This window comes from Meriones unguiculatus, chromosome 8 (genome assembly GCF_030254825.1).
Source record: "Meriones unguiculatus strain TT.TT164.6M chromosome 8, Bangor_MerUng_6.1, whole genome shotgun sequence".
Taxonomy (NCBI): Eukaryota; Metazoa; Chordata; class Mammalia; order Rodentia; family Muridae; genus Meriones; species Meriones unguiculatus.
In genome coordinates this window covers 62,400,055-62,410,627 of record NC_083356.1, presented here as the reverse complement: position 1 = coordinate 62,410,627, position 10,573 = coordinate 62,400,055, and the positions used below count along the sequence as shown (strand labels likewise).

At 48.9% G+C, this 10,573-nt stretch overlaps 1 protein-coding gene across 2 annotated transcripts in view; it reads left to right on the top strand.

Moving 5' to 3' along the window:
• The first annotated feature begins 4,006 nt into the window (after nucleotides 1-4,006).
• Baalc (BAALC binder of MAP3K1 and KLF4) overlaps nucleotides 4,007-10,573 on the top strand; it is a 66,214-nt gene continuing 59,647 nt past the window's right edge. Inside the window, exon 1 of one of the 2 annotated variants that reach the window (XM_060389573.1) lies at nucleotides 4,007-5,057. In XM_060389573.1, the coding sequence (XP_060245556.1) occupies nucleotides 4,898-5,057 (160 nt within the window). In that variant the 5' untranslated portion in view covers nucleotides 4,007-4,897. The remainder of the gene's footprint in view (nucleotides 5,058-10,573) is intronic. The other variant, XM_060389572.1, reaches the window with a different exon arrangement.

Below are 10,573 nucleotides of genomic sequence, written 5' to 3'. Positions count from 1 at the left end.
TGACTTTTTCTCCAGAAGTAGAAACTAAATCAGTGTTATGCTCTGGGATGCTATTTTGGCTTCCCTTTCCTCATAACTAAATTACACGTTGTAGACCAACAAGAAGCCATCTGCTGTCCAAGCCTGGGGGCCTGGAAGGGTGTTCAGTGGAGTGAGGCCTAGGGCTGCACTTCCTGTATGCCCTCTGAATCTGGAGCAGGAAGAAGGCAGGACGAGCAGAGGCTGAGAATATAGGATTAGAGGCAAATACTGGGCACATGGAGAGAATATGTATACCCATTGGCCCAGAACTGCTGCTGCTATTGCTCCTTGCTTGGACCACCTTTTCAGGATAAGGAAGCGCTCCTATCTCCATTCCTTTGGAGGGCAGGTCCTGAAACGGAGGTTAATTCTTGCTCAGCCCTCTCTTCTGTTTTGCTTGCTGCCACACCAAAGGTCTCCTTTCTATTCACCACAATTGGACACTGCCCAGTTGTGCTGGGCCAGAGAAATGAGACCTTGTTGGAAGAAGGGCTTTATGCCCTAAAGGCTTATTCCTGTTTCCATAGAAACAAGCCAGAGGTGGTACCCACCAGTTGGGGTCTTAAAGCCACAGATTATTTTATCTAGAGACTCTCGTCATATAACAAATACCCTCAGGAAAGAAGTTTGTTCTTTATGCCTGCATGTGTGTCTGCACACCACCTGTGTGCCTAGTGCCCGAGAGGCCAAAAGAAGGCTTCTGTGACTCCCGGGACTGGAGTCACAGAAGGTTGTGAGCTGCTCTATGAGTACTGACAATTGAACCCAGGTCCTCTGTAAGAGCAGCCAGTGCTCTAACCACTGAGAAATCTCTCCAGTTCCCTCAGCAGTAATTTTTTAATACAGAATTTACTTCATTGCTCCGAGGACTTTTGATGATGCTTTGTTCATTTCCAGTGGCAGCCCTTCACTCTTTAGAATTCTTCCTCTTCCTCTTCTAGCATTTTCTTCTCTTGAAACAGTATCTTAATGCATAGCAATCTGGCCTCCATTTTGCCATGTAGCAGAGAATGCAGAGAATGGCCTTAAACACTTGTGCCTCCTGCCCCTACCTCCTGAGTGCTGGGATTACAGGTGTGCACCACCAGGCTCAGTGCTGGGATGAAACTCTGGGCCTCGTTCATGCTGGGAAAGCGTCTCCCAGCAGAATTAATCTAGCCACAGAATTCCTCTCCCTCCATCCCTCCCCTCCTCTTTTCCTTCTTCCGTTCTTCTTTCCTTCCTTCCTTTTTTTCCTTCTTTTTTTCAAAACTTTCACACCTTGTGGAAAATCATGGTTAGTTCATGGCAGTCAGGTTAAAGATTCTGAAGAGATACTTTTTTAATTTATGACATTTATTAGGTTTTACACAGTTACACTTAATTTATTAAAATTTATTAGTAAAAGCTTAGGAGAAAACTTAGTCCCAGCTAGAGAATTATAATTAAAAGAGCAAAGGGTCATGTAGTGAGCAGAGGTTTGGAGGCCTGGTTGAGACTTCAGCTCACTTTGGACAGTTCCACAAAGATACTATATTCCTTCTCCACTTCTCTCTCTCTCTCTGTCTCCCTGTCTCTCTCTCTCCAGAGTCTCACATGGCCGAGGCTGACCTTGAACTCCCAGTGTACCTGGGATTACCTTAAATGGCTCATCTTTCTTCCATCTCCCAAGTACTTGGGTTACAGACCTATACCACTGTTAATGTTAGTTTTACAAAACTGTGTTTGTTTCTCAGTTTCTCTCTTAACTGGGCTATCACACAAAAATTGAGACATTTTATTATATCATTTTAACAAGCTTTACAGCACAAGAACTGAGCAGTTTTAACTCTATTCTTAACCCTCTAAGCTAATTTGGCTTTCTCCCAGCATGCATCCCAGAGATAGTTGCACTTTGTAGCTTTCCTTGTTGAGCTCTCTCTCTCTTTCTCTCTCTCTCTCCTGACCCCTCTTGAACATCTGTGCATGGCTGAATCTCCTATTTCTTCTTCTGACTCCCCTCCCCTGACTGGCAAGAAGTCCAGCAGTGCTCAGTGATTGGCTGTAAGTTTCTCCTGCTCAGCAATTGGCTGTAAGCTTCTTCATTGGCAAATCAAGGGGCAATTGGGGAATGGTGCTTACACAGCATTGAGACAGGAGATTCTCAGAACAAGGATTGCAGCCAGATATGGGGGTACAGAAATCAGCATTTGAATTACACAATGACCTTATGTCTATACACAGCACACCGGGTTTTATGTGGTGACAGGGATTGAACTTAGGGCTTTATGCAAGGTAGGCAAGGACTTTAGCAGCCTTATTTATTTGAGACAAGCTCTCACTGTTTAGTTCCAGCTAGCCCTGAACCCTTCATCCTCTTCCGTTAGCCTCCCACAAGTGAGGCTTACAGGTAACACAGTGCTGTCCATGCCTGACACCACAAATCTTTCTCACTAGCTCCAACTGGTGAATGGGAGGACAGGCTGAGGCTGGGACAAACGCACCCTGAATTTTTGCTATTAAATACCATCCGGAAGCAAGTCCCTGGAAAAACAGAAGTTGGCCCGGTTGATGACTATGTAGGAATGATAAGAGGAAATGTATTCGCAGGAGCTCGTCAGTAATAATGTCAGAAGGGAAGGAAAAAAGGAAATTGAAAAAAATGAAGGCAACTTTACCAAACTTTAGCACTGTGCCAGGCAAATCCACGAGCATTGTCTTGTGAGAACAACCATTTGAGACTTTCTTCTTCTGAGAGATGAGGGCAACATCTCTCAGATGGGTGCTTTCCAGATGCTGGGCACTCAGCTAGCTTTTACAGATACTCACACAAGTGTTTTCTTCATTGACAGTCACTGAGGACTTTGCTCTAGCCTCCACACCTCAAGCTTCCAGTGCCTCCCAACACAGCCAACTTGAGGACTGAAGCCTTAGCTCATGGGCCTTTGAGGGATGTTCAGGGAAGGTGTGTATAGCGCCTGGACCCTGGGTAAAGGGTGACTCATATTCAGGCAGGATAGATTGTAATGGCATAAGACTTCATCGTGCTGCTTAGAGTGATTTGTGGTTATGATGTGGATCTTTTATTGTATATAATGCTTTTGGACTTTAGCTGCCTGCACCTGAACAGAAGAAAAGTAAAGCTGCGCAAAGACGGACAGCTGTCTCTAGACTCATCTGTCCTTTCCAGACCTTTGCACCTCATGGGCACCTCTGATGCTTTCCTCCTCAGTAACTGGCCATCCTTTTACCTCCACATGCTCGCCAGATCTAGTTGGCCTCTCTGCTCATTCATTCTCCACCTGCTTTTTTTGTTTTGTTTTGTTTTTGTTTTCGTTTTTGTTTCTCTGTGCAGTCTTGGTGGTCCTGGACTCACTTTATAGACCGGCCTCTAACTCACGTTGATCGGCCTGCCTCAGCCTCCCCAAGAGCTGGGATTACAGGTGTGTGCCACCGAGCCAGGCTTTCCGCCCTCTTTTTGAGTTACAGTTTCCCAGAGCAGATCTGCTGCTGCTGCTGCTGAGGCGTAACTTAAAGCCTTCTGATGCCAACCAGCCCCCACATCCAGCCTCACCCCCCTCCACTGCACCATTTTTTCAATAAAGCCCACGTCCCTTCCTTTGGTCTTTCCCCCTTGTCTGGCTCTAGACTGCTCTACCTCTTCTCATGCTCACATAATTTCCTTTGCTCACCAGGTCCCAGTTCCGGGGCTTTCTTTGCTTTTCTAGAGCTCTTCAAGCATCTTCCAAGTAAAGTACTCCTGCTCTGGCCGTGCTTCAGGCGCTGACATCGCGTAACAGCTGGTTACGAGAAAAGGTCTCTGCTGCTGGAGGGAAGAAAGCACAGGCTCTGGTACAGATGCGGAGACTTCTGGTTCTCATAAAGGGGCTTTCTTTTTTACTTTCATCATCATCATCATCATCAATTTAGTCTTGGAGCCTGAGCACAGGACCGCATGAAGACCAGGCTCACTTTATGCCGCAGTTATTCAGGAGAGGAATCCAGAGGTGGCGAGGATCTTTAATCTGCCCCAGGCTGGGCCACCCATCCCAAGTAGCCTATGCCCTTTGCCTCAGAGGCTGAAGGGAGGTCACAGGGGAGGAGAGGCCAACCCAGGCCTTGTCTGGAGTCGCCTTGTCTATGCCCTTTCTGACTTACAGACTGGGAGCACCTGCCTCAGGGATCCCGCCAGAGACTGTGCTCCTCCGTCTGAACCGTGGTCACCACAAAATGCTGCTTTACTATTTTTCAGGGAGCATCGGAGTCCTCGCTGGTGCGCGGCTGGTCCTGGTGTCTGAAATCATGGGCCCTGCTTCCTGCGCTGTAAGCAGGCACTGACTCCAACTCAACCTGCGGTGACAGCACTGTCCCCCTATTTTCTAGTGTTATTCATCCATTGCTTTTAGAACAAGTGGTCAGGAAACTTGGGCTGCTTTCTGTTAGCTTCAGACCTATCCAGAACGGAAAGATGGTTTCACAGAAGGATGGGTAGAGGGATGACTGGATCAGTGGGTGGGTGCATGGGTGGACAGATGATGGATGGATGGATGGGAGCCTAGGAGGTCGACTGAAGATGGAGGAGGGACCCCTTTCCCCCTTCCCACCACCTGTCTGCTACCCCGCAGCGCAGCCTCCCCCAGAGCCCTGAAGGAGGGACTGGTGGCGAGGCGGTGGGAGAGGGGAGCTGGGGAAGGAGAGTGGAGAGGAGGAGGGCCTTGGAGGCGAAGAGGAGGGGCGGCGGGCTCCCGGGGAGCCTGGGGCTGGCGCGGCTCGGCTCGGCGGTTAGGGGACCGATGTCGCTGCCGCCGCCTCCTCCTCTTCGCGGGCCGGAGCTGCGTCTCCCCGGCTGAGCCGCAGCCGCAGCCGCAGCCGCAGCCTCAACCCGAGCGGCCACCGGGCTCGCCCGCCACACGGGAGGATGGGCTGCGGCGGGAGCCGGGCCGACGCCATCGAGCCGCGCTACTACGAGAGCTGGACCCGGGAGACCGAGTCCACCTGGCTCACCTACACCGACTCGGACGCGCTGCCCAGCGCCGCGGCCGCGGACAGCGGCCCCGAGGCCGGCGGCCTGCACGCGGGTGAGTGAGCCCCACGCCCTCGAGGCCCGGCTGCCCGCGACGAGCCGGAGCTGCAGGGAGCCCCGGGCAGCCGGGAACCCCGCGGCGTGCTTGCGGGTGGGGTGACAGACAGAGAGAGCGGGACAAGACGCAGGCTGACCAGCTGGCAGCCCCAAGCCCGGGAGCCAGTCAAGGAAAGCAGTCCTCCAGAGGACTGAGCTAGCCCTGTGCATCTTGCCACACAGCACTTCTTGGCCTCTGCCTGCCAGTGCCTATGCCTTGGCTCTGGGGATGAGTGAGTGGGCGAGAGGAGAGCCCACTTCACCCCAAACCTAGCCCTCAGTTCACCGCGCGTTTCCCAGCTGACCCGGTGGGCCTTTACCCAGCTTTGGTCCAGCTTCCCCCTGGCCACCTGTGTGCTCAGTCTGGCGATTTTCCACCCACCGGGCCACTTGGCCTCACACCTTTGGTGTATAGACAAGGATCTTGAGCAGAATCGTCAAGGTGGAGTCTTTTTGTCTCCTCCTCCATCCCTCCTACTGGGAATGAGCCCCACAGCCGGCCTTCAAAAACCTAACTTAGTACAATGCATGCCGGAGCTCACTTTCCCAGCCGTTCTGTTACAGGACAGGACCTACCACTGTGCCTGGATGCTTTATATGAAGCAGGGTATAAAAGACTGACTGCAAATGTTCTCGCCTCGGTCATCCCTCGGTCAGCAGAAGCCTGACAAGGATATGCAGAGAACTTTCTGGCTTAGTCACAGCTCAGGATTTGATTTTGAAGCAGCCGCTCACAAAAACATTGCAGAGGTGGATACAGTTGAATTAGAGTAACCTTTGACCCTAAATGTGTTGGTGACATCAAAAGGAAAAACAATCAAACCTCCCCTCTTGTTACATAGATCACTGTTTGGGTTTTTAATGTTCTAACTGTTGCCTGATCCCATTCTGTTGTTATTACTCTAATCTTGGGAATAGCCAGATGCCTTGGGCGGCAATGCTTGCTCTTTTAAGTTTTTTAAAGGACACCAATCTGGCTATATTGTTCAGACTGACCTTGAGCTCCTGAGTACTCTTCCTTCTCCAGGCTCCCATCCCCACCTCCCAGTGGCTGTGACGATAGGCATAAGCCTCCACTGCTCGCCCGAGGAAACTGGTAACGCTGGATTGATTTGAAAATTACTCGACTCCCGGGGACCGTAATAGCTCTTACACCAATGCTGCTGCCCTGATGGATCTAGCAGGCTCCCAAATGGTGTGCTGGCCAAGCTCAGTAGCAGGAGGGCAAGCAGGCCCCTGAAGGCGCGCAAATGTTAGCTGCGACAGCATTTCCCAAGAAAGCTTCATGCTTCTCTGCAAGGCCCAAGGCCAGAGTACCACTCTGTATGTGTGTGTGTGTGTGTGTGTGTGTGTATTGTACAGGTGTCAAAGTTGTTGCAGATTGGCTGAATAAGCACACACATGTTCCTCAAGTCTTTTCCAACATTTATTCATTATTCTTACTGTGTTTTATCATGAAATTGTGTTCCTGCCACATGCGAAGGACAGGACAGGCACACTCATTGGTGGAACAGTTTCCAAACATGGTCGCAGCCTTACAGGCGGGCGGTCCTGAAGGCAGTATTGCTCAGAGGAAGGGCTCAGTGCAGCTCAGGGGCAGTGTCTTAGAGGGGCGACATCATTTTATTTTCCCTAGAAATTTCAGTCAGAGTGGAGGGGTACTTCTGCAAACCAGGCGTGAATGAGTTTTGCATGCGCCTAAGTTCTATGGAGTGACTGGTGTTGGGTGGGGACAAAAGAGGGGCTTGTTTCCCATGGCTTTGACGTCTGGAAATAATCATCTTTAACCAACTCGCATCATCTGAGAAAGTTTTGAATGTGTGGGTTTCTGCTACCCCGGGCCGTGACCAGGGTTCCCTATTCTGTTCTTCCTCCAGCCTCCCTGCCTTATGTGTACCGTGGGAGGTTTTCTAGTGAGCCCAACCCCTTGGCTTTCCATGGCTGTGCTCTACACAGAATCAGAAAGCCAGTCTCTGGACCTAATCGTCCTTTTCTGATGGAGACACCCAAATGGGGGGGGGGGGAGCTGGACTCGACAGTGCAGCTTGTAAAATAGTCAGGATGCCTTTGTCCTAGGAGCTAGAGCTGGAGAGGGCCCTGGAGATCACCAGTCCAGGGAAAAAAGGGACTCTCCCATGAATTGTCCCCATCTGGAAATTCCCTCACCCATTTACCTCCAGGTCCCTCAGTACTCAAGAATCCCTTCTTCCTGGGGTTCTGGCCCCTCTTGCTGAATGTCAAATGGGAGCTGCCTTTCTCTTGGCAACCTTAACCTTAGGACTGACTGACTGGTCTTCTGTGCTCAGGGCATGTCAGGTTTCATGAAGGTTTTCTCCAGAAGGCTGAGAATCAGCTGATGGTTTTACTCTCACTAAGCAGGCGCTGGGCTAACCCCACTCTTCAGTTGCCTCAGCTATTGGAACATTCTCCCTTTCCTCTCTTCCTTGTAGTCTTTCCAACTGGACACCCTGACCTGAATGAGTTTCCTGAGCTCCTCCCAAGGTCTTTCTGACCCCACAGCTTCTGCTGAAAAAATAGAAAGTCTCTCCCCCGATATTATCTACGGAAGCCTCTCTACGGAAGCTTGGGGTCCAGCCTGAGCATTTCATAGTCTTGCCACACCCCAAATCCTCAACCATGCCCACCAAGAATCTCCATTCAAGCACAGCTCCTTAGACTCTCACTTCAGCTTTCTCCCACCTGCCAGACTGAGTGTGTCATATGACGAGTGTTCTGTCAGCGTTTGTGTAAGAGTTCTGAATTTTACCGTGGGTGGTGGGAGGCTTATTTTTATACCAGTTCCACAACTGAGTATCTTGCCTGCCCCCCCATCCCTCTCCCTCACAACTGACCCTGAGGCTCAGCTTCCTGTTTTTGGATGCTGTTTCCAACAACCAAGATTCAGGTTTTAGATTACATGGTTAGTAGTCGAGTTGAAGACTGTAGCAGCTGATCTCCTTCGTCTGCCTGTATTTCCAAACTCTACTGAAGCAGGAAACGGAATCGGTCTGGCATGGATGGAGTCTTATAGAATTGGTTTGCTAGACTCATTTTTCTTCTGTTGTGTGTGTGGGCTCTCCAAGAAGACTGGGAGTCTGATGCTGCCACAACCCACCTGGTCCCATCACCATGTCATTGCCAGTCTCACCTTTGAAATTACAAGTGTCTAATCTATTTAGAGAGTAAACACCTCAACATTTTTCAACTAGTTCTTTATAGTTTTAAATAATTGTGCTAGTTTGGGGAGTTTGGGCAAATGATTTGCCCAAATAAGCTAGAGGACAGATAAAGTGAAGATGTTTGGCCTTTCGGAAGATGGCTTCTGAAAGGCCAGGCACTGTAGCTGACACTCTGCAAATCACCTCACGTAATGTGAACAACAAGGATGAGATAGGAACTGTTGCACTTGCGCTGGCACTGGTAAACTCCATGAAGGCTCATTTGCATATTTCCTTGATGACTCACATTAGCTCATGACTAGCTAAAACCCTTACGTCTTTCTTTCTAATTAAATTGAAATCCGGTTGTATTGGGAATATTGTGCTTTCTCTGCTATAAACCCAGTGCTTGGGACAGTAACTGGAAAATAGATGGCACTCAATAATATGGAACAGTGATTCCACTGCAACCTGGGAATCTTGCATTAACATGCTCAAGCTTCGTAACCCTCATTTAGGGTGTTTCCATTTATTGTTGTAAAAATTCATCTTAGTGGTTCCCAATTACTGCTTAAGTTTGTTGACTTTCACTCACCTTGATAGCACTCTTAGCAGAACATTTGAGGCCTTTGTTTCCCCATGTTTATAGACTGAAGATGAAAGGTGTTTATTAGTTCTTCTGTTCATTCATGTAGACATTCAGCACAGAGCTATGCAAGCCATGCACCCATGGTCCCCCATTCAGGAGAACTTTACGGGCCAAGCAGTTCATTTTGCCCAGGGAATGACTGTGTATACAGACCACGAAGAGCCAAGGAACCCGAAGAAGAGTTGCTCCCAAGGCCCCTTCTCAGAGGGAAGGTGGAGACAGGGAGCCTGGCTCCCCTCATATATGTCCTGAGAGGGGCAGTCCTGGGGAGAACCCCCAACCTGGGTCTTCCTGTGCCCAAAGCCACCCACCCCAGCCCCAGCTCCTTCTACACTCCTGTTACTACTGGTGTTTCTGTCTTAAAGTAATGATTGACACCTTCAAGGGTGATGGGCAGGCTAGGTAAAGGAGTGCATGGCTGAGCTGGGCCCCAGAGGGCGCTCTCCTGAAAGAATAACCTAAAACGTTCATGTGTTGCTTTTTTCCTGTAGACCCCAGAGAAGAAGTTATTTCTCCTTGTCAGTTCCATCTACTCATCCTTTTCAGGTTCTTGCCTACGTAGTTGTTGCATAATAAGATAACATTCCCTTTTGCTAAACACATGGTTTAAAAAAAAATCTTTTTAAAATAATGTATTTTATTTCAGTTTATGTACATTAATGTGAAGGTGTCAGATCCCTTGGGACTGGAGTTACAGAGTTAGGAGCTGCCATGTGGGTGCTGGGAATTGAACCCGGATCCTTTGGGAAGGAAGACAGTGCTCTTAACCATTGAACCATCTCTCCAGCCCAACACATGGCTTTTATTTTATTTTCCTTTTCATTGTTGTGCATGTGAAAGCATGAATGATAGGTGTGGGCATGCATTCCGCAGATGTCAGAGGACAACTTCATGCAGCCATTTCTCTCCTTTCCCCTTTCTGTGAGTTCCCAGGATTAATCTCAGGTTTGCATGGCAAATGCCTTTATTCACTGGACCATCTCACCAGCAAAATCTTCTTGTTATAAGAGATTTGTTTGTGTGTTTGTTTTGTAAATGTTACTCCACGAATCGGGTGATAATAAACCCGAGCCGTTTATATATTTTTAGGAAGTGCTGCATTTTCATGGCTGCTCTTGCTGACAGCGTCAGCACAGGCTATACGGCATTGCCCAGCCTTTTTGGGGATGAAGAGCTGATAGATTTCTCAATAGACAGAAGGATGGGGAAGGGGGCTATGACTAGACAATAAAGATGGTGAGCTTTCAAGATGGCTGGCCTCTTCCTTGTCCTCCTGACACAAAACTCTGATAGCTTAAGACAAAGGCCTGGCAGGCTTTTCCTGCCACTGTGAGGTTCCCCTGTAGTGGGCTACTGAACTACAGCCATCTCATGAAAGTTTTCCTAAGAATACTTTAAGTAGTAAAATTATCTTGGGTAAAGCTGGGCTCTGGACCAGCCATAAATTCCTGTACAATATGGCTCTGACATAAGGTTAACTGCCTGACCATCTAACTGCTGTCTCTCTGCTTCTGTCAACAGCACTTGCTTGCTGCTTTTTCAGAGCTTATTCAGAGCTGCCTTTCTGAATATGTCACAACTGCAGTTTTTGCCCATAAAAACCAGGCTTCTCCCACTAATCTGCTTGGGACAGTCTCACCAGCAGTTAATAAAAACTCTATTTGACTT